Raw genomic sequence first — 24,380 nt, 5'->3', positions numbered from 1 at the left:
TCTTGTCATTGTGGATTTAGTCTTGTCATTTTGTCTGTATGGCTTTGAAAAATGTCTGTGTTGTGACTGCTGTTTGTTGATTCTGTTACCTTGAAAATGTAGCCAGCAGAGAAAACCTTCTAATGGCTATAGCCAGAGTTTGGATACTGGGAAAGATGAAGGAATTTTCATATTTGAAGCATTTCTTTCAGTATGCAAGACTAACTCCTATTCCTAATCCAATCTTCCAAGGAAGATTAGGTTTTAACAAAAGAGAAAAAAAAAACCCTGCATAAAGCTTTTTTTCTCTTATTTCAGCATTGGCCAAGTTGGAATTACAGAAATAAAGTCAGATAAACTGTAGAACTACTAAAAACATCTTGGTAGATTTTGGAGTTTGGGGTTTAATTTTTAGATAGCATGGGAGAACTTTAAATTTTATAAATGTTTAAAAAGTAAATGAAAATATTAATAACATCAGTGTTCTAGGGCTATGAAAGGAAGTCTGGTGGTAATCCCAAAATGAAGAAAGGAAAAAAAACCCAGATAAATAGTTTGTCCCTCATAGCCAGCTCCTGCTAACCTTTCTTTGACTATGAAAAGAGAAATGATTGTTTGACCACTCCAGTTCAGAGACCCTCTCCTTCTTTTAACTCCTCTCATCTCCTATCAAGATTCCCAATTACATATGCTGAAAAACATTCTGTAAAAATGCAGGGAAAAGAGGTATAGTCCCATTGCAAAAGTTTATTAGCTGTGTGATCTTAGGCAAATCATCTCTGTTTGCTCCAGTTTCTTGGTTTTCAAAGAGAAAAATAATAATGGTACCCACCTCCCAGAGCTATTATGAGATCAAAATGTAAAGTGTAAAGATCAATTGTAAAGTGCTTAGCATCTTATAATTGAACCTATATTTGTGGTCAACTTATAATATAGAGATGACATCTTCCTAAGGGAGAAATGATTAGACAGAGCAATAAGACAAAGATGTAATATAAAAGAAGTTTTCTGAATAAATGGAATAGGAGTCACCTTAGACTGGGCGGCTAGGTGTTGCAGTGGATAGAGCACCAGCCCTGGAACACTTACCTAGCCGTGTGGCCTTGGGCAAGCCACTTAACCCCATTGCCTTGCAAAAACCTAATAAATGAATAAATGAATGAATAAATAAATAAATGGAATAATGAGTTTTGTGAAAGCAACAGAATGATATGATTGCTTCCAAATTTATCTGTCTTGGAAATTCCAGTTTTGAGTGTGCTTTAGTGATAGGTTTTCAAAATTGGATTAAGATTTTTGCATATAAATTGTATTGATATTAGCAAAGAAAGTGAAATTATTTTAAAGTGTCTGATAATTTTAAAAAAGGCAAAAGAGATCTTTTATGGTTGAATCCTCATAAATTTTTAAAAGATTCATAAATTAAATGCAAGATTTAGGTAGATAGAAGCAGCAAATGGTATATAAACTAAAATTCTCTGAAGTTTCAAGATTGAAGAGCCGAATTTAAGTGATTATATTAAATTATATTAAGTCAGAATTATTAGGAACCTTTAGTTTTAAAACTAGAGAAATAGATCCCTCTTTAGAGTTGTCCTGAGAATAAAATTTATGGTCCAAAAAAACGATGTCTAGGGACCAGAGGACTACATGAGACATCTGGAACTCAAAATGTGTGCTGATTAAGTGGATATTGAAAATGGGTTACCAGGACACAAGCAGCTATGATTTTAGTTAACAATGGTGATAATTATTGTATTGCTTTGCATGGTTTATATTTAAGTTTTCTTGGTTACTTTGGTGATATGTAAATCTCCTTTCTCAAAACTAGTTCATTATGAGCTCTCTAAGTAGTTTGATCTGTACCTGACAAGATAATTATGCAATTATGGGAATTGTGAAAAAACTTTATTGCTTTGTTTGAGCCTAGCCCTGCATGACTGGGAAAGTGAACCATTTCTGTGTGCTGGTTAGAGATCTTCAACCAAGGACCTATGTTATGTTGACCAGAAACTCAGATCCAAAGACTGATACAAAGACCCCTACCAGGTCCTCCTGACTACTCCTACAGTTGTCAAACTTGTAAATTCTTAGATAATCTGAAGAAAGCCTCTGCTTCTGAGTGGACAGTAGAGCCCTCTAGAGATCCCAAAGTTCATCTAGTAAGGACCCAGAAGCAGCTGATGTCTAGATAAGATTCTTGTAGAGAGTACACTGGCCTAGTCTTTTCTTCTCTTCCCTTTTGTCTTGTGCCCAACCACCAAGGCCTTGATTCAAGCATATGTTGGCATTTTATCCCTCTACCTTCTTGACTCTCTCCCCACCCCTTTTTCTACTGGCAAGCAAACTATGGCTAACAACAAAACCTGGGATATACTCCCCCATAAGTCCCCTCAAGGAACTAATCCTTTGGGCAATATCTTGTCCTGGCCCAACTGTCCTCTTGTGGCATCTTAGCTGATACCTACCTCTCCTTTATTGGCCAGAAGGGCCAATTTCTTTCAGACTGCCTCCCTTTGACCAAAAGGGGGAACTATGTAGATAATAGGAAACATCCTGTTTTCTAGAACTAATACCCAGAAAGCAGGCTGTGCCCTGAACTTGGCATAACAACAATCCTTTGTGCATACTCTCTGGCAAAATCACATAATTATTGTATTGCTTTGACCAGCACCAGGTTCTCTATACTCTGACAAGTCTTGGACAAACTTGGACAAGTTTTGATCTTGGAGCTCTTCTATGAACCATTTGACCATGGAGCCCTTCTATGTTAAATTATTGCTTTTGCCTCTCCTTGACAAGGCTACATGCCACTGTGTAATCATTGATAGAAGTATAGAGATCTCCCCACACTGTCTCAGGTATCTCTACTAGGGGTGGAGTCCTGGCATGTGTGTCTAATTCCCCTCCTTGCTTGCAAGCCATTTCCTTCACTTTGAAATTAAACTTCTGTCCGATTTCTGACTCTTCTGTTTCTAGCTTGCTCTGTTCAGTTCCTACCATCCACAGATTAGAAGCTGGTTTGATCCAGTTGACAGCATATAAATTATAAACCATAACTTATATTTTATTTATTGTTGTAATTTCATTGTCAATAAATGTCCAATACTGAATTTGTTATCTTTCTCTTCATATCCTTTTTCCATCCAGACTCCCTTTTATGGTCAAGGGCACCAGTCACCGAGGGTTGAAAGTTTAGGTGTTATCCTTAACTCATTCAGATTAACTTCACAAAGACAATGTATTGGGTCTAACTTTTCTAACTATAAACATATTTCCCCAGTTTTCCACTAATACAGTCACAATGTTAGGTCAGGCCGAATCACCTCATGCCTGAGCAATTGCAATAGCATTCTAACTGTTCTACCTGCTTCTAATCTTTTTCCATTAAGTGAACATGCCAACCATTCATCCCCTGTCACTGAATAAGCTCCTCTAGCTCCATGTTTTCTACCAGATACTTTCTTTCTCAGATTACTTTCCATTTTTTCTATGTCTGTATTTTGTATATATCTAGTCATAAATACTTCAAAGGCAAGGACTATTTTTACCTTTGTATCCCTAGATTTAGCCTAGTTTCTATGATACAGTAATCAAATGCTAGTTGACTGACTGACGTCTGTTGTAGTGATTGGGAGCCCCTGCTTTTCATTTTATTCTTTCTTTGAGGTATGTGGATGAGTAATGAGTGACTAGGTAGGAGTATGGAAAGAATTTTTGAAAACCCATCCCACAGTGCTTAGCACAGTGTCTAGCACATATAATAGGTGATTAATAAATATCTGTTGGCTGGCTGATCTTAGGGGGCTTTCAAATTGACAAAGTGCAGTTAAAATTGTATAACAGACCAATGAGTTCAGTGCAAGGGGACTTTGTGGATATTTCCCAAAATGGAAAGGAAGAGGAAGGGAATAAATAATTTCAAGCATCTAGCCCTGTGCTAAATTTACAAATATTATTATATTTGACTTGAAAGAAATGTTTGGTTATGAAAGAAACTATTCCCTTAGTAATCCATAAGACAGGATGATTGAGAGTAGGCCAGTAAGATTGGAACCAGAGAGATGACTTTATAAATGAAGTACCATTCAGTCTGATTGGTAATTTTCATATGTACACACTTCTCTCATATCCTGATTGAGGTGGTTAAGCCAAGCACAAGTGCTATTGAAAGCACTGGATATGTTGGGTAAAAAGAAAGAGCATGAACTGAGATTCATTTATATGTAAAATAAGAGTTCAGGTCAGACTGGCATCCGGGTTTCAAAGCCTCAGATTGACCACTAAGATTCAGCCTGGTGGGTCAGTATTGAATGAGGAGGCAACATACAGAGAGCTGACTGATTCAATCTGCTTCTCTAGAACTGCTTATTATAGTTTTATTTCCCCACTCTCTCTCCATACTGTGTTGGCATGGTGACATGCTCATTATCCTGATTCTATCAAGCTGTTATTCATGGCTCAGAGACTAATTGTTTAACCTTGCTAAATTATTTCTGAAATGGTATAGTCTCTTTTCTCTAAATCTTAGAAACAGTCTTCAATTAAATTCAACAAGTCATACTTTCTTTGTAAGTACATGAAAGTACTTCCTGCATGCCATACGTATACTTTCATGTTTTCAATTTAAATCTAGATAAAAACAAACCAAGAAAATTCCATATCTCTCTGGGTTAAAGGTTTAAGAAATTATAAGTGAATCAAAATCAAAGAAAAAATATACTAAATGCTTGTCTATAGTGCACAGTGACCATTGTTAGCTAAATTGTTATCTTTGTTCAGGATTTCAGCTATTTGTGTCTTTGTATGCTTTACTTAAAAAAGTAATAACATTTTTGAAGTTCAACTATTATTTTGATTGTTTATTGATGCTTTAAATATTATTTTCAATAATCCCTTTTTTCTATAGTTCTTTCCTTAATTTGTATAGTCAAGTAACTTAAACAAAGCAAGATAATACATTGCCAATGTCAGACAATATAATTAATTAATTAGTAAGTTTTATTAAATACTTACAGGGGAACTGTGCTGATCCCTGCACATTCAAAGAAAGGCAAAAGACAGTTCCTGTTCTCTAGAAACTCACAGTATAATGGGGGAGACAACATAAAAATAACTATATATATAATATATATATATACATATACATTATATATAAACAAGTTATTCCCAGAATAAATTTGATATCAATTTAAGGGTAGGTACTAACATTAAGGACTGAGAAAGATGTGGCATCCCTGTTAGTGAAAACCATAATAATGTAGATCCCTTAAGTAGTGAAAACCATGGTGTGGGTTTCCTAGCAAGTCTCCAATAGAAAATCATGTGAATTTCCTAGCAAAAGTTTCTAGCAGTGTAAGCCAAAATAACATGGAGTCCCCAACAATGAAAACTATGAATAACATAAACCAAGATTAATGTAAGCCAAAAGAAAGCATTCTGATCAGAGTATGATCAGGGCATGACTGGATATGTTCCGTCTATAATCTTGCAAATCTGGGATTGCACCTCGGTGTATGGGATCCAAGGCCAGTGTTGAATCGAGGAAACCTCAAAATACAAGCCAATCCACACTAACAAACTCTGCAACTCCTTCTCCTTTTGTCTCATTTCTATAATTACCACAGGGCTTTTGGAGGGCCTTTGAAGGAGTTCCAATATGTGTCTAGCCACCATTGTAGACTGTCCTGATGTGAGAATTCCACTTTATTAAACTTCTCTTTTTTAAATTTATTTTTATTAAGGATATTATTTGAATTTTACAATTTTTCCTTCAATCTTACTTCTCTCCCCCCCACCCCGCCATGGAAAGCAATCTGTCAGTCTTTACTTTGTTTCCATGTTGTACCTTGATCCAAATTGGGTGTGATGAGAGAGAAATCATATCCTTAAAGAAGAGACAAGAAGTCTAAGAGGTAACAAGATCAGAAAATAGGATGTCTGTTTTTTTCTAAATTAAAGGGAATAGTCCTTGAACTTTGTTCAAACTCCACAGCTCCTTATCTGGATACAGATGGCACTCTCCTTTGCAGACAGCCCCAAATTGCTCCCGATTGTTGCACTAATGGAATGAGCAAGTCCTTCAAGGTTGATCATCACTCCCATGTTGCTGTTAGGGTATAAGGTGTTTTTCTGGTTCTCCTCATCTCCCTCAGCATCCGTTCCTGCAAATCCCTCCAGGCTTCCCTGAAATCCTGTCCCTCCTGGTTTCTAATAGAACAATAGTGTTCCATGACATACATATACCACAGTTTGCTAAACTATTCCCCAATTGAAGGACATTTACTTGATTTCCAATTCTTTGCCACCACAAACAGGGCTACTATAAATATTTTTGTACAAGTAATGCTTTTACCCTTTTTCATCATCTCTTCAGGATATAGACCCAGTAGTGGTATTGCTGGGTCAAAGGGTATGCACATTTTTGTTGCCCTTTGGGCATAGTTCCAAATAGCTCTCCAGAAGGGTTGGATGAATTCACAGATCCACCAATAGTGTAATAGTGTCCCAGATTTCCCACAACCCTTCCAACAATGATCATTATCCTTCCTGGTCATATTGGTGAATCTGAGAGGTGTGAGGTGGTACCTAAGAGAAGCTTTAATTTGCATTTCTCTAATAATTAATGATTTAGAACATTTTTTCATATGGCTATGGATTGCTTTGATCTCCTCATCTGTAAATTGCCTTTGCATATCCTTTGATCATTTGTCAATTAGGGAATGGCTTTTTGTTTTAAAAAATATGACTCAGTTTTCTATATATTTTAGAAATGAGTCCTTTGTCAGAATCATTAGTTGTAAAGATTGTTTCCCAATTCACTACATTTCTTTTGATCTTGGTCACATTGGTTTTATCTGTGCAAAAGTTTTTTAATTTAATGTAATTGAAATCATCTAATTGGTTTTTGGTGATGTTCTCCAACTCTTCCTTAGTCATAAACTGCTCCCTTTTCCATAGATCTGGCAGGTAAACTAGTCCTTGATCTTCTAATTTGCTTATAGTATTGTTTTTTATGTCTAAGTCCTGTAACCATTTGGATCTTATCTTGGTAAAGGGTGTGAAGTGTTGGTCTAATCTAAGTTTCTTCCATACTAACTTCCATTTATTAAACTTCTTATATGATCAATCTGGAGCTCCCTGGATTTTTTTTAGAATTGGACCAGATCCCTTGTTTGGAGTGGGAAGTCTTGAATAACCCACTGTGAGGAGGATTTTGGGCAAGACAAATGGCTTCTTGCAGCAGATGGCATTTTACCTAGGACTTGAAGGAAGCCAGGGAAGGCAGAGGCCAAGATAAAGAGTAAGAGAATTCTAATCATGGGTGACAGTCAGTAAAAATATAGGGATTGGAGATGGAATGTCTTTTGTGAGTAGATCTGAGTATTTAGAGGGGAGTCAATTATAAGAAGACTTTAAAGATAGGAACTGGAAACCCAAAGTATGAAGGGCTTTGAATACCAAACAGATGATTTTATATTTGATTCTGGAAGTGTTAGGGAGTCATTGGATTTTATTGAATAAGGGGTGACCTGTGCTTTAGGAAGATCAATGCATCTCATTCCACCTCTGTAGTCCATTATTCCTTTACTGAGTAGAAGAAAGTACATTTCACTGTTTTTTTGAAGCAAACTATCATGCCAACCAATTACATAAATGCTAGTTGAAAGTGGTAGCTGGTATGGTGGAAAGGTGCATTGAATTGGAATGAGAGGGCCAGGATTCCAAACATTCCAACTCTTTTGGGACTTAAGGTCCATTACAACTCCAATTTCTATGACACTTCTGTAAAGTGAACACAAGGTTAAATCACTGGAGGTCTTAGAAAGTATAGATAAGCTAGGATGCTTGACAGGATAAGAGTTATTTAAGTGAAGATAAGAAGCAAAGAGATAACTATAATGCAGATTATTGAGGGCAATAATCCTATGTAAGATATTTTTAGAAAGCAATTTGTAACTATGCTAAAAAAAAAGGGATTACATATCCATATCCTTTTACCTAGATATCTCCAGTTTTCAGGATCTAAATCTTGCCACTGGTCCCAGATAGCTTCAAAGAGAAAGTGAAACTAGGGACTTTGCAAAGCCCTCCCTCAGGTAAATCCAATTCACTCGCATGTCTGGGCATCATTTTCCTGATGTCATGGTGCTGTTCAAGAAGGAAAGACAAACAACAAAAAACTATCTCATTGCAACACACAGAGATATGCACAACATAAACACATACATATGACACATATATACTGTTTTTCTTTCAGTGTAAATGTTATTTTATATATACACAATTTTATATTATTCACATAGTAGTGCTAAGAAGTTTGTTGTAATATGGAATCTTTTTTATTTCTGTATATATATAGTATATTTAGCGAATAGAATATATACTTATATGTCAAACTCTTAGTGCATGCATTTGGGTTTTTTTTTTGCCAAAGATACCAGAGTGGTTTGCCATGCCCTTCTCCAGGTCTTTTTACAGTAAAGTGAGGTAAACAGCCCCAGGTCACTCAGCTAAGTGTCTGAGGCTGGATTTGAACATAGGTCCAGCATCATCTAGCATATTTTTATGCATGTGTGTAAATGTATATGTGTATAAGAGGTATGTGTAGTCATGTGTATGTGATATATTTATATATGCTATCTATAGTAGCACTTTGGTGGAACCAAAGCATCGTATTAGCATGGAATCTATGAACTTCTGTTCAAGAAATGATTGAATGAGAAATATATAAAATAGATAAAAATTCTGCTGTAGAGCAGAAAATGACAAATGTGAGTTTTTTTTAAAAATGACCTGATGTGAGGTGCAGCTAGGCCTGGAGTCAGGACCACCTGAGTTCAAATCCAACCTCGGACACTTAATAATGACCTAGCTTGTGTGGCCTTGGGCAGGCCACTTGACCTCACTGCTTCACAATAAGAAAGAAAAGAAGTCTGGCTGTGAAGTGAAATATGAGGTCAGTCTTGGCTAGAGGAGGCGCAATGCAGCATGCGGATCGGAAGGGGTGGCCCGGTGCTCTTGGCTTAACTCCTTTCCTTTATTACAAGGGAGCCCCGGGTGGGGGTCTGCGGCGGAAGACGACTGACCTAAGAGCACAGAGCACGGCCCGGGGTGGAGGGGCCCGCCCTCTGCTCGCCGCCCTCCCAGGCCCGGCTCCGGGCTTTCTCTAAGGTGACAATGGCCACACAGCTAGGTCACTGTTAAGTGTCCGAGGCCGGACTTGAACTTGGGTCCTCCTGCCTCCGGGGCCGGCGCTCCGTCCGGTCCGCCGGTGCGGGCACGAGCCCAGCAGGCCCGAGGCGCGGCACACCTTCCTTTCACGTTCACGGTCACGGTCACGGCCGCGTCCTGCGCGTGACGTCACCGCGCCGCCGCCCCGCCCGGCCCTTTCCGGCTCCTTCTCCTCTCCGGGTCAGTCGGGGCTGGCGCGAGCCGGGGGGCAGGGTCCTGCGGGCGTTGTCTGGTCCGCGGCCTGGTCCCGGGGGCCGGGGCGGCGAGTCGGGGCCGGAGAGCGCGGCGCCGGGCCGGGCCGGGCCGGAGCTCCAGCATGGGCTCCGCCGGCGCCCGCTGACGGCCCTCGCGGGGGGCTCGTGTTCCGGTGAGGGCGGCGGGTCGGCCCGGACTCGAGGGGCTTCATGCGGCTCCCGCCCCGGGAGGGGGGCCACAAAGAACCAAGTCCCCTCCCCCCGCGATCCCCCGGGCCCCGGGCCTCGGGAGAAGCCCCCCGCGCAGCCGGGCGCCCCGGCCGAGGCAGATGCGGGAGGCCGCGGCCGCGCCAGTTGCATCCACGCGCTTTGCTATGCCTCTGAGCTGTGAGGTGAGTCCACAGGACCCCCGCCCCGCGCGACCGCGACCTCCCCCCCCGGCGTTGGGCGCGAGCCGGCCAGGAGCCGCCTAAACACTGGGGCCGGGTTTGAATCGCGTGTGCAGCCTTGCCCGGTTCCCACGAGAGCTTTGGGGAGGGCGCTTGAGGGCTTGTCAGCACCCCCTTCCCTCGCCGGAGCCCGTGTGTCTGTGTGTGCCAAACGTGTGTTTGTAGTCGGCCCTCGTAGTTGGAGCTGTGGTCGAGTGTGTGCGTCTAGATGGGCATGAGCATGGGCATGGGTATGGGTAGAGATAGGCAGCTGGCAGCTCTGGAATTTATCTTGTAGTTAGCATCCTGGTCCAAATCCGCTCTCTTCCCCTTCCTCCTCTAAGTTGATTTAAAGATAATTACACGATCTGATTTCTCATCACTCTCAATTTGGATCAATGCACAACATGGAAACAAAGTAAAGACCGACAGATTGCTTTCCGTGGGGGGTGGGGGGTGGGAGGAGGGAAGTAAGATGGGGGGAAATTGTAAAACTCAAATAAAATGTTTAGTAAAAAGATAATTACAGACCCGCTGCTGGATAAAAATAAACGGAAGTTCCAATTCCAATTCATTGCAGAAGACTGATTTCAAGACTGATGCAACTGTTTTTTGTACAGATTTAAAAATTAGTATAGAACCGTTGTGGTCTAGGATATATTTTTGGATATATATTTGGAGATATTTGGTAGATGGGACTGAATCAAAGTTTAGGATAGACCCGGTATGTCTTTCTATTATCCATTTACATATCAGAAGGGAAATGCTGAAAGAAAATTATATAGCTCAAAGTCTTTATCTGCCCCGTTAAACAGGGAAATGATCTGAGGAGGAACAGAATCTTGAGGAACCTTTTCCTTACTCTCTTCAGTTTAAAGTTATATAAAAGCAATCTTATCAACCTGTATGTGTGCATACATGTTCAAAGAAACTTGGGAATTAGGTAGGGTTGTAATTGACTTAACTTGGTTGAAGTCCTTCCAAAAATATATGCTGTTTTTTTCACTTCCACAAATGTCCAGGATTGGTCTTTTAGGTCATTTTTAACCTCTAGGCTAAAGTGGGAATATTTTAACTGATGTAAACTAATCTCTTTGCAAGTCACTAGAAAATATATTCACAAGTACACACACACACACACACACACACACACACACACACACGCACACACGCAGAGTATTATATAAAAGATATTGCTGCCATTTGTGTTCTTTGTGGGAAAAATATCTGAAAACCACAAGCATAGATTACAGGATTTTTTCCCAGTTAAAACTGATTAAAGATTTTATTTATTTTGAGTTTTACAATTTTTCTCCCAATCTTATTTCCCTCCCCCCCACAGAAAGCAATTTGTCAGTCTTTACATTGTTTCCATGTTGTGCATTGATCCAAATTGAGTGTGATGAGAGAGAAATCATATCTTTAAGGAAGAAACATAAAGTATAAGAGATAACAAGATCAGACAATAAGATATCAGTTTTTTTCTAAATTAAAGGAAATAGTCCTTGAACTTTGTTCAAACTCCACAGTTCTTTATCTGGATACAGATGGTTCCAGTTAAAATTGAGAATTCTTTTAGGTCTGCCCTTTAGGTTAGCAGACATTTAGGGGCAATTTATGTGGCAGGAAGTTTGATGGAGATTTGAAATGAAAAGGTTTTTTCCTTGATGTGAATGATGATAATAGGTTTATAATTTTCTAATCTATTTGCTTTAGATCAGTGCAAATCCACATTGGAGTTGGTATGGTGGCAGAGGATGAGTGGTCTTGAAATTGGTTATAGAGTACAGAGCTAATGGAATCATACAGATAATACCTTCCTTTTAGAAATTGGGAAATTGAGGCCCAGAAAAGTGTGACTAGTTTTCCACTTTCCAAGTTGTGTGATGCCAAGCTTGATCTTCATTATTATTATTTTATAAAACCAATTATGGTCTTGGATGACCCACCACTTGGTAGTTATCTAGATATGCTTTATGCATCACATTCAGCAGAATGGTATTATATTTTCAGTGATTTACCTTTGTCATTTCATATTATGACATTAATATTTCAGGAAGGCACATTTGTATTCTTTGTAATTGACAATTCCCTCTGCTTTATATATGTCTTTTAATTTATATCTCATGACAAACTTGTTAATGAGGTCATAGAAACATGGATAGAGCTAAGCAATGAGATGGAGCAGAAGGGACATGACAGTACTAGGTTAATTGACCGGCTCTTCATATCACTTTTTTTTAAGGTTTTTGCAAGGCAATGGGGTTAAGTGGCTTGCCTAAGGCCACACAGCTAGGTAATTATTTAGTGTCTGAGACTGGATTTGAACCCAGGTACTCCTGACTCCAAGGCAAGACTTGCTTTATCCACTACACCACCTAGCCGCCCCCGCCTTTTTATTTTTTTTAGGTCTTTTTGCAAGGCATTGGGTCTTGCCCAGGGTCACACAACTAGGTAATTATTTTGTGTTTGAGAATAGATTTGAACTCAGGTCCTCCTGACTCCATGGCTAGTACTCTATCCATTATTCCACCTAGCTGCCCCTTAACTTCATTTTAAAAATGAGATTTGTCCACCTATATTTCCACACAAGGATTCCGATCTTTTTTAGGCAATGAAATTTATAGTAATTTCTGAATTAATGTCACTCATTTGTTGACAATTTTAATTGTTTTTCCTTGATACTACCTGAATCATATCTGTCCATTTTATAAATATAGTCTTATTTTGAGTCAGTTTAGCAATCTCTAGAATCTCTGGAAAGAAATTCAAAGAAAACACCTGGAATCTGGAAGTAATATAGAACCTTTTGACTGCATTGAAATAAGGAGAGGGAGATGTGGGACATGATTAGTTCTGAGCTTTAGGTAGAGCACTTTTGGTTCCTTAGAGAGTGGTTTGGTATGGGAATCAACTGAGATAAGGAGATCAACCAACAGTAGTACAGTAATGAGGCAATGATCTATACCAGGATGACAGCTGTAAAAGTGGTGAGAAGGGACATGAGAGATATCAGTGAAAGTAGAAATGACAAGATTTGGCAATAGAGTTGAATATTCAGTGAGTGATGGGTTGGGGAGAACATTGAATTTCTGAGCTTGAAAGAATGAAATGATAGCTGTGCCTTCCTAATATGTTTAGGAAAATTTGGGAAAAGGGAAAATTTGAGGGGAACAGATAATGAGCTCTATTTTGAACATATTGAATTTGAGACGTCTACAAGGCCATCCATTTCAAGATGTCTAGGAGGCAGTTAGTGATGAGAGAGTGGAGTTCAGAAGAGGTTCAGTCCAAAAGATCCAGAAATCATCTACATAGAGGTGACAAATTGAAACCATGAGCACTCATGAGATAACCAAGCAGTAATTTATTGAAATGAGAAAAGTGCTCAGGATAAAAACCTGGAGGATACTCATATTCAGGGGGATGACTTGGAGAAAGATCCTGCAAAGAAGACTGAGAAGTGCTCAGTCACTTATAATGATCAGATAGAAAACATTCTATTTGTTGTGTCACCTGTCATAACCTGATCTCTTCCTATTTTCTAATCTGACATTTATTCTTTTCCATTTCACTCTACTATCCAGCTACATTTGCCCACTTCTGTTTCTCACACAGATCCTAACTCTGCAGTTGTACTGGCTGACTTCCACACATGAATACTCTCTCTCTCTCTCTCTCTTCATCTCTGGCTCCTAGTTTTATGGACATCAGAATTCAATTCAAATTCCACTTTCCGTAAGAAAGTCTTTTCTGGTCTTCCCCACTACTAATATATTCTGAGGTTAACTTTCATTTATACCCTCTGTATCATGTATATACATTGTGATTTATTTGTTTATCTCCACCCCAATCTCCCATTAGAATCTGAATTCCTTAAGAATAGCAACCCTGTTTGTGCCTTTTGATTGAAGTAGTATTATCCCTTGCACAACAACATGGGCAGTTAGGGGCTTGACACCTCCACAATCTGGAAAATCCCTATAAAATTTTTGGTCCTCTCTTGTACCTGAAAAGAAGTCTGAATTATTTTGGCATTAAAAGATAAAATATGGTGCTATTATACTATATACATATTTTATGCAATTCTGGGATTCTAAACTTTTTCCTGTGACATGTTGAACATTGGGTTGTCTGTGGTTTCTGCAAAACTCTCAGAAAATTCTTATTTAGTTTCGTATGCCAATTGGTGATGCATAGAAACTGTGATGGAGAAAGTTTTGATGTGGAAGAGATAACTGAAGTTTCCTTTATTGGAAGTATGGTAAAGAATTTCCTTTGCTTTTTGCTTTACACACTTATAAAATTTATGTTTATTTCCCTTACATGGTTTAACTGGCTATCTTCCTTTTATAACTGCTGGTATTCTTGTTCATGTTGTTAGTTCTTCCCAGAGGGTAGGGACTATTATCTGTTAATTCTTTACTACTTAGTATTGTACCTTATAGATGCAGGATTTTAGTACTTTTTTTTGAATAGTGCTGAATCTCTGCCTGCAAAAGTTGTTCAATATATTGGATAGAAAGCAGTTGGCCTCAGGAAGGCTTGTTTTTAAGTTTTACCTCTGAGACAAACTATGTGTCCCTTGGTGAATCATTTAACATTCTGGTAACCCATGCAGTGAATATCAGAAGGGTTATTAGGAAAAATTATGGGAAACCAGTATCTAATACTACCTGTTAGTAAAGGAACTTCTGATTAGAGAGTTCACTATGCCAATGAATGAGGCTAAAAGAAAGACTTTATTTGTAGATGGTGAGATTGAGTAAGATTGAGAAAAAATCTTACGTATGATTTTTTTGGCCTCTGCTTCTATTTAAATTGATCCTAATTTTTTTTTTTTGTAAGGCATTGGGTCTAAGTGACTTGCTCAAGGTCGCACAGCCAAGTATTAAGTGGTCTGGTGTCAGATTTGAACCAGTTCCTTCTGACTCCAGAGTCAGTGCTCTATCCACTGTACCACCTACCTGCCCCCATAAATTTGACATTGTTGCTACCAGGTAGTTTTTTTAAGACTAAAAGTGAAAAGACTAGGCCTACTTGAGTTGGTAGAATGAGTTTCCTCACCTGTGAGTTATTCACATTAGTGAAATACAAATATAACCCTCAACTATCATGTATTTATTCATAAATAGAATATCATCTGATACTTTAAGTCAAGGATGAAGTTGATTTTAAAATCAAGAAAAGATTATACTAAAAAAATTTGAAAAACTATTTTCCCTAATGAGTAAAGTCATAGAAATACTAAGTAAAACATTAGCAAATATATCTATTTTTATTTATTTCTTTTTGAATTTTACAATTTTTCCCCTAATCTCACTTCCCTCCCCCTACCCCCCACAGAAGGCAGTCTGATAGTCTACGCTGTTTCCATGCTAGACATTGATCAAAATTGAATGTATTGAGAGAGAAATCATATCCTTAAGGAAAAAATAAAATATAAGAAGAGATAGCAAAATTATATGATAAGATACCCTCCCTTTCTTCCTTCCTTCCTTCCTTCCTTCCTTCCTTCCTTCCTTCCTTCCTTCCTTCCTTCCTTCCTTCCTTCCTTCCTTCTTTCTTTCTTTTTACAAGACTATGGGGTTAAGTGGCTTGCCCAAGGCCACACAGCTAGCTAATTATTAAGTGTCTGAGGCTGGATTTGAATTCAGGTCCTCCTGACTTCAGGACTGGCGCTCTATCTACTTCGCCACCTAGCTGCCCCAAGATAATGATTTTTAAAAAATTAAAGGTAATAAGTCTTTGGTCTTTGTTTAAACTCCACATTTCTTTCTTTTTCTTTCTTTTTCTTTTTTGTAATTTTTATTAAAGATATTATTTGAGTTTTACAGTTTTCCCCCAATCTTGCTTCCCTCCCCCCACCCCTACCCCACCACATTTCTTTCTTTGGATACAAATGGTATTCTCTATCGTAGATACCTTTAATTGTTCCTAATTGTTACACCCAATAAAATGAGCAAGTCCATTAAGAATGATCTTCAACCCCATGTTGCTGTTATGGTATACAGTAGTCTTCTGGCTCTGCTCATCTCACTCAGCATCAGTTCATGCAAATCCTTCCAGGCTTCTCTGAATTCTCATCCTTCCTAGTTTCTAATAGAATAATGGTGTTCTATAATGTACATATATCACAGTTTGTTCAGCCATTCCTCAATTGATGGACATTCACTCAATTTCCAATTCTTTGTCACCATAAACAGGGCTGTTAATGAATATTTTTGTACAAGTGATATTTTTAACCTTTTTCTTGATCTCTTCAGTATAAGGATCCAGTAGTGGTATTGCTGGATCAAAGGGTATACACATTTTTATTGCCCTTTGGGTGTAATTCCAAATTAGCAAATATAATATTAAGAAAATTATTCATTTTGACTAGTGAGTTTATATGAGCAAAGGATGATTGATTCATCATCAGAAAGATAAACATAATACAACATAAACCCAACTCTGCTGCCTTCAACAAATTTATTATATAAGATGAAAAGAAAATTTTAATAAGTTGACACTGATTCATATTTTTAAAAACCCCACTTAAATAAGTGTAGAAGAATTTTGCCTTAAAACTATAAAAATTTTTACTGTAAATCAAGAACCAACATACTATGCCATGGAGATACATTGAAAGCATTCCAAAAACATAATGGTGGGTGATGACTCACAACTTTTGACACGGTATTTAGAAATTCTAACCTTTGAAGTTATAGAAGGAAAAATATATATTAGAAGGATCAACATTGGAAATGAAAGCTAAAAATATAATTTGCAGATGAAATGAAATCCAATGATTTCAGCCAAAAAAATCAACATGCAGTAAATGATTTCAACAAAATTACAGTATATGTGTATGTGTACCCATAATATAATTTGAATTCTTATTTTTTTATTTTTTTATTTTTAGGTTTTTGCAAGGCAAATAGGGTTAAGTGGCTTGCCCAAGGCCACACATCTAGGTAATTATTAAGTATCCGAGGCCGGATCTGAAACCAGGTGCTCCTGACTCTAAGGCTAGTGCTCTATCCACTGTGCCACCTAGCTGCCCCTGTGCCACCTATTCTTAAAGAAGATTTTTAAGAACTTCATTTCAATTATAACAACTATGAAATTGTTTGAGATGTAAATTACCTAGTGTTTGGACTTTTTCCCCCCCTTAAAAGATACCCAAACTATCTTGGTAAATTTATTGACCCAAATTGTATCTTCCTTGATTGTCTTAGACTTTCTGGCAGCATTTAACCTTGTTGAAGAAGCTTCTTAGTCTCCTAAGATTTGTCTTTGTGGGATGGGATCATTTTAGACTTTGTCTTGAGGCTACCACATTCCTGCCCTGCTGACTAGAATTATTCCCAGAAGGATGGTAAGAGAACTTCCTCTTACCTAGCTAAATGCAACTGTATCCATATTAAATATTTTTTCTATATTATAACTAAGTAATGTTTAAAAACTTTTATTTCACTTTCATAAAGATCCAACTTTTTTCTTTCCCTTCTCCTCATTGAGAAGACAAGGGGGACAAAAATCAACAAGCTTGTGTAGTCAAGGAAAACAATTCCCACATTGGCTTTGTCCTCTCCCTCTACCCAACCCCAAACTGCCCCTCCCCTCCCTAAATCTATATCTGTACTCTTGAGACTACTCTTTCAAAAGGTCAGTAGCATGTTTCATCATGAGTCCTCTGGAATTATGGTTAATCATTGCATTAATCAAAGTTATCTGTCTTTGGATATTGTTATTTTTTTAATTAGGAAACCTTATGTTAACTTTTCAATGACTTACAGGTGCCTTATTTCATTTCAACATCTAAACTCAATATAGTATTGGTCTACCTCCAATAGCCAGGAACCCACAGGACCTGTCAAAAAATTAGGACCATGAGGGAGCAATGTCAGAGTGGCTAGAGTGGCTAGAGTGGATAGAGGCACAGTGGATAGAGCACTGACCCTGAGTTCAAGTCCGGATTTAGATATTTAATAATTACCTAGCCTTGTGACTTTGGGTAAGTTATTTAACACATTGCCTTGCAAAAACCAAATCAAACCAAAACAAAGCAAAACAACAACAAAAAATTATGACTAAAATAAAGAGACAGTAAGCAACTGGAGGAACATTCAGTGTTCATGAATAGGTTAGATTATAGTAAAAATTGTAATTTTTATATTTATACCTTGAATGAAATGTTACTCAAACTGTAATGGGGCTTTTTTATAGATGTAGACAAAATCATAATGAACTCTATATATAATCAGTAATACTATTAAGAAATATACTAAAAAAGGAAGATAAATGAACAAATTATGTAATCATAAACCTTAAAACATTATGAAGCAGTTATCATCAAAAGTGATTTAGTAGTTGGCAAAACAAAATAATATGTATACCTAAAACATCTGCCCAAATGTATACAAAACATTATTCAAATGAGTCTTTGGTCTGGAAGTTTCTTCCATTGATGCAGATTTCAACTTATTGATACCTTCCCATCCTGTGCAACTATTATTACTATCCACTGTCTTTCCAATATTTGCTAGAGGGGAGTCTATGCAACCCTGCTACCCTTCCTCTTTTAACACAATGGTGGTGTCATTGGAAACTTGGGCCATCAGTCACAATCCTTGTCACAAGATGCCCTCATCTTCTCTTTTTGACAAACAATTCCTTGATTGACATCCTTTATTTCTATTTCTCTTTGAAGTTTCTTATTTTATGCTCGCATGCACGCACACACTCTCTCTCTTCCCCATATGTATATAAATAGATGTACTTATATAATTAGTATGTAAACAGAACTTTAGAATGCTAAAAGTTAATTCAAAAGTTTTTGCTTATTTTGAAGAAAATGTTTCCTTATTTCAAAGAGGTTTTCAATACAACTTTAGTGTATCAAAAAAGAACACTTAATGTAAAGTGAGATTTAGATCAGATGACCTTGACTTTGGGAAGTCCTGACAAACTTCCTTTTCAATTTGTGTAAATTAGAGGTAAAAGTTTTTGAAACATGTCTTGCAGCAAATTGTAAAAGGAGATACCCACCACCTAATAATATCATGGCTATCACAATGACAAAAATATCATATAGTGAAAATATACTAAACTGTGGAGCTCTTGAATGTAACAATATGTGTTACTATTATTTGGGTGTATATTTATTATCTGCCTTATGCTTTATGAAATCCTTTTTACAATCATAACCTGTCCCAGGTTTTTGTTCTCTGGTGGAAAGTAAACAGGTAGAAATGTTTTATTTTATTTTTAAAAAAATTTTAAGTCTATGGGGGTTAAGTGACTTATCTAATTAAGTGTCTGAGGTCAGATTTAAACTCTGGTGCTCATTGCACTGCCCCACCTAGGTACTACCAGAAATGTTTTAAAAGAATTAAAAGGTAAATAATGAACACTAGTTCTCTATATAATTAAAAAGGAGAGTAAAGATTAAATCATGATCATGAAAAATGTAATTCTGATTTAATCTTTAGTTTAAGTAACCATCTATCTAACCCATTACTATAAACTCAAAATATAAATAATTAATGAACAAAAATAGGATTTTGTAGAACCAATAAATATTTAGTAACTGTTTTGTATCTTTGAAAAACAGAATTTTAAATAGGTAGAATTGAAATATCACCGTTAAACATTCTGAAATCTCATATAGGTTTTGTCATTTGGTGTTGTTATAAATTGCCTAGTGTGATATTATATATCAAGAGAATAGTAAAACAAAGCTTTTTCTAAAATTTTCTTTAGTTCATCAAATAACTAAATGGAGTCTGAGCAGCTGTTCCATAGAGGCTACTATCGAAACAGCTACAACAGTATAACAAGTGCAAGCAGTGACGAGGAGCTTTTAGATGGAGCAGGTGTTATTATGGACTTCCAGACCTCTGAAGATGATAATTTGTTAGATGGTGATGCCTCAGTTGGTAAGTTGGCATTGCAGCTTCTACTTTGGATGATATATATTGTTTGAAGTATTTATGTGGAGGATTAAATTAATGCTAGATTTTTCCAGTGATAAAAGATTTTACTCTTTTGGTTATAGTATAGAATAACTATACTATAACTGTAGTATATTTCACAAATGGTATTGATTTTTCCCTTTTTAACTTAATTTCATATGGAGGTGTTTGGTTTATAAATTTATAGGAGCTTGTGGAATTGACAAATATTAAATAACAGTTGTTTCTAAACTTATCATGTTCCTAATTTTTTTTAGTTCCTTAACTCTTTCCTCCTGAAGCTATATGATTTGAGAAGTGATGCTTATAGTTTTGGTGGGGGATGGGAAATGATGGGAAGGAATCTGTAGTGAGGTAGAGAGAAATTAAAAATATTGGAGTCAAGAAAGAGGTGCTGGGAGTGTCTGAAATTGGCAGCAGGACAATCTCAGCGAAGCATCTCACCTTAGCTGCTCTATGGGAAGTGTTCATTGAAGTATCTACCCACAGTCTGCTATCATCACCTGAAAGAATGTGTGCTTGAATGTGATTGACTTTTTGTGAAACTCCTTGAATATATTCTTGCTTTTGGAAACTATCAGTAGGGGAAAAAAACTTCTTTAATCTTGTGCCTTTTCCTTGAGTAGAAGAAGCCTGGTGGTATTGTTAGAAGTTGATTTGAAAGAAGGGGTACTTTATGGGCAGAGAGTGAGTGGTTACTCGAGGTCTACATAGATCAGACTAAAAAGTTTGCTTTCCTTTCTGTCAAGTTGAGTATAGTAGTTTGTTATGAGTCTGGAAAATGTTTAAAAATATTTTGTTCTGTTTAGTTTTTTTGCTCTTGAGAATAACAAAATCTAGTCACATTAAATAATTTGAACACATTTGTTTGTATATACAGAATAAAGAAAATAGTGGAAATAACTATTCTAAAATGTAGGAAAGCATATTTCAAGGATCACAGTGTGCAGATAACCAGGTAGCATTTATTAGGAATATGCTTTGTGCCCTACAGTGTGTGAAGTACTAGACAAGAAAGGAAACAGTAACTTTACTTAAGGAGGGCAAGGTGTTACTTAAATACAGGCAAGTAAACAAAAAAAATAGCAAGGCACCTTTAAGAGAGGGCTTCCAGTTAGGGCCCTGTGAAGAGAGGCCTAGGAAGCCAAGCCTGAGTTATTTTTTGAAGGAAGTTTGGAATTCATTGAGGCTGATATGAGGAAGCAGTGAATACGAGACATGAGGAACAAGGCATAGTAGGTAGGAAGTGGAATGTCATGCACTTGGGAACAGCTTGCAGATCAGTGTGATTGGTATGGAAGATGCTGGAAGGGCAATAATATAAACTAAATTGGAAAAAATGAGTGTTCGCCAGATTGAAAGACTGTAAAGACCAAATAAATTAATTTATATTTTATTCTAGAGTCTCTGAAGATTTTGGAATAAGACAATGATATGGTTTGTATGGTATGTATGTTTTAGGAATATGAAATTGATAGCATCATGGAGAGACTTAGGGAGTAGGCAAATAGATTAGAAGACTAATTTAATATAGTACTGGAGAGAATTGATAAAGGCTTAAAGTGCTAATAGTTGCTATGTGAGTAGAGAGGAGATGAATTTAAGTAATATACAATAGTGATCAACTAGTTTTGTAGCTGTTCATATATAAAAAGTAGGAAAGAGGAAAGAAAGATGACCTTGGAATTATTAATTCTTGTCTTAATTCTTCTGAGTGTGTTTGTTATCTGTTTGAGTATAACCCATTTTTTAATGAAATTTTATTTTTCACTTGCGTATTACGAAAGTTTTTCAACATTCATCCACATGCATATACATATTTATAAGTTACCTAATTTCCTTCCACCCTCCCTTTCCATCCTCCTCCCCTTGGCAATGAACAGTTTGGTGGACATTGTATCTATACATTTGTGTTTATGATGTTTACAGATTTGTCATTTTCTGTATGAGTAATTAGGATTAAGGAAAAGAAAGAAAACCATGATAGGAAGGGAAAACATAAGAAATTTTAAAAAAGTGAATATAGTGTTCATTCAGATTCTGTGGACTTTTGTTTTTGTTTTTCTTTGTCTGGATGTGGATAGCATTGTCTCTGATAGTTCTTGCAGGGTTGTCCTAGCTCTGAACTACTGAGAGGAACTTCATCTATCAAAGATAATCAACTCACAATGTTCTTGTTAATGTTCACAAGATTCTCTTGGTTCTACTCCCTTTGCTAAGCATCAGTTCCTGTAATTCATTCCATGCTTCTCTAGAGTCTGATTATTCATAGTTTCTTATAGAATTTTAGTACTCTATAACATTCATAAACTGTAACTTGTTCACCCATTCCCCAATTGTTGGGCAACCCCTTCATTTCCAGTTCTTTGCCACTACAAAAAAGGTTATTTTGACTATTTTGGAACATGTGGGACTTTCCCCACATTTAGGAATTCTTCTGGATATAGGCCGAGTATTGTTATTGCTGGGTCAAAGGGTATGATCAGTTTTATTGCTCTTTGGGCACAGTTCCATATCGCTCTCCAGAATGGTTGGATTAGTTCACAATTCCATCAACAGTGTGTCAATGTCCCAATCCTCCCACAACCTCTCCAACATTGATTGTTTTCCCTTTTTGTCATTTTAGCCAATCTAAGTGTTTTAATTTGCATTTCTCTAATCAGTAATGATTTGGAGCATTTTTTATATGATTATATATAGATTTAATTGACCATTTATAAATTTGGGAATGACTTGTAATCTTATAAATTTGATTCAAAATGTGATCTTTATCAGAATCTAGCTGTGATATTTTTTCATTTGTTTAGATCTGACTTTGTGTGAAGTGTTTTGTAATTATGTTCATTCACTTTCTGGGTTTATCTTGGTTCTCATTTATTTTTGATACTAATTTGTGTACATTTCCTTTGATTTTCTTTCTTTCTTTTTTTTTTTTAATTTAAGGTAATGGGGTTAAGTGGTTTGCCCAAGGCCACACAGCTAGGCAATTATTAAGGGTTTGAGACCAGATTTGAACTCAGGTCTTCCTGACTCCAGGGCCGGTGCTCTATCTACCTGCCCTGCCTTTGATTTTCATTTACTTCTCTTACTCCTTAGAAATTTCATTATTGGAGCTTTTTTTCAGTTGACTCATTGTCAGTTTGATGTTCTTGTAGAAACTCCAGTAAATTTTGTTTCTTTTTCAGTATTTCTGATCTCAAGTTTATTTCCTTTTAGATCTCTCTTCCATCTTTTGGGAAGTTGCCCTATTGTGAAAGTTCCACTAGATCACAAATCAGAATACTCAAGTTTGAGTTTAGGTCTTCTTATTAGCTAGCTATATGATTGTGGCAAAATTCACTTCGCTCCTTTGGGCCTTAATTTCCTTATCTGGATTAGACTAATTTATCTCTAAAGACCCCTCATGTCCTGAATGTTTATTTCTGTTTGGAAGGGGAGACTCAACTTTGTGCAACTTGAGAAGGTAAGACTAGGATTGATTCTATTCAAAAACAATTTATTGAGTTCACAGTTCTGTGTTGGGGGAAAGAATGACAAATATGAAGCAGTCACTATCCTTTTAGGATCACAGCTTAAGCTCTTGAGTATTATGTCAGATGAAATGAACTACTGGATTAGGGAATGGGACTGGAATTTTAAAAAGTTAAATGACTTGCCCATGGTCTCAAAGTAGTAAATTTAGTTTAAAGATTCAAACTGAGATCTAGCACTGAATATATTTTTTTAATTTAATATTTATTCTCATTTTGTACAACTAATTTTTTTTACATTAATATAATACTCTTGTTTAAGAGTAAATGAAATACTCCCTCCCCCCATAAATATAGATTTGCTTGAGCGATAAAGTAAAGGGGAGAGAAAAAAATTAAAATAAAAAAATAGTAATAATTGTAGGTATGGCCAGGTGGTGCAATGGACAGAGCACCAGCCCTGGAGCCATGAGCACCTGAGCCCACATCCGGCCCCGTACACCCAACAATCACCCAGCTGTGTGACATGCAAGCCTCCTGTCTTGCAAAAAACCAAAAAAAAAAGAAAAAAAAAGACCCAAAATAAAATAAAATAGTAATAATATTAGGGGTGGTTGGATGGCGGACAGAGCATTGGCCCTTGAGCCAGGAGCACCTGGGTCCCAATCCAGCCTCAGACACCCAACAATCACCCTGCTATGCGGCCCCAGGCAGGCCACCCAGCCCCATTTGCCTTGCACCCCCCCCCCAAATAATAATAATAAAAAATGTGCTTGAGTCTTTGTTCCAACAGCAACAACTCTGTCATGGGTGGATCACATTCTTTATGGTAATTCCATCACAAAAGTTACTTCCATATTTTTCCACCGTTGCCATTGGTGATTGCAACTCCCTCCTTTTGTATTTCTCCACTACCATGTACTATATTTTCTCTCTCCTTTCACTCTGACTCTGCTGTAGGGTAGCTGAGTGGTACAGCAGACAGATCCCTGGCTCTGGGGCCAAGAGGCCCAGAGCCCCCATACTACCCCTTAGGCCCAGCATCCATCTGGCCCTATGGTCCCGGACAGGCCATCCAATCCCAGCCCCTTGCAAGAAGTAAAAAAGAAAATGTGT

At 37.2% G+C, this 24,380-nt stretch overlaps 1 protein-coding gene across 1 annotated transcript in view; it reads left to right on the top strand.

The window, feature by feature from the left end:
• The first annotated feature begins 9,456 nt into the window (after positions 1–9,456).
• The window catches only part of CLCN3 (chloride voltage-gated channel 3), a 114,762-nt gene continuing 99,838 nt past the window's right edge, over positions 9,457–24,380 (top strand). Inside the window, exons 1-2 of the mRNA XM_074231561.1 lie at positions 9,457–9,799; positions 19,583–19,758. Of these exons, the coding sequence (XP_074087662.1) occupies positions 19,599–19,758 (160 nt within the window). The 5' untranslated portion in view covers positions 9,457–9,799; positions 19,583–19,598. The remainder of the gene's footprint in view (positions 9,800–19,582; positions 19,759–24,380) is intronic.

Source organism: Macrotis lagotis, chromosome 3, assembly GCF_037893015.1.
Source record: "Macrotis lagotis isolate mMagLag1 chromosome 3, bilby.v1.9.chrom.fasta, whole genome shotgun sequence".
In the NCBI taxonomy this organism is placed as follows: domain Eukaryota; kingdom Metazoa; phylum Chordata; class Mammalia; order Peramelemorphia; family Peramelidae; genus Macrotis; species Macrotis lagotis.
Note: the sequence above shows the minus strand (reverse complement) of the source record. Positions and strands in the feature narration are given on the sequence as shown.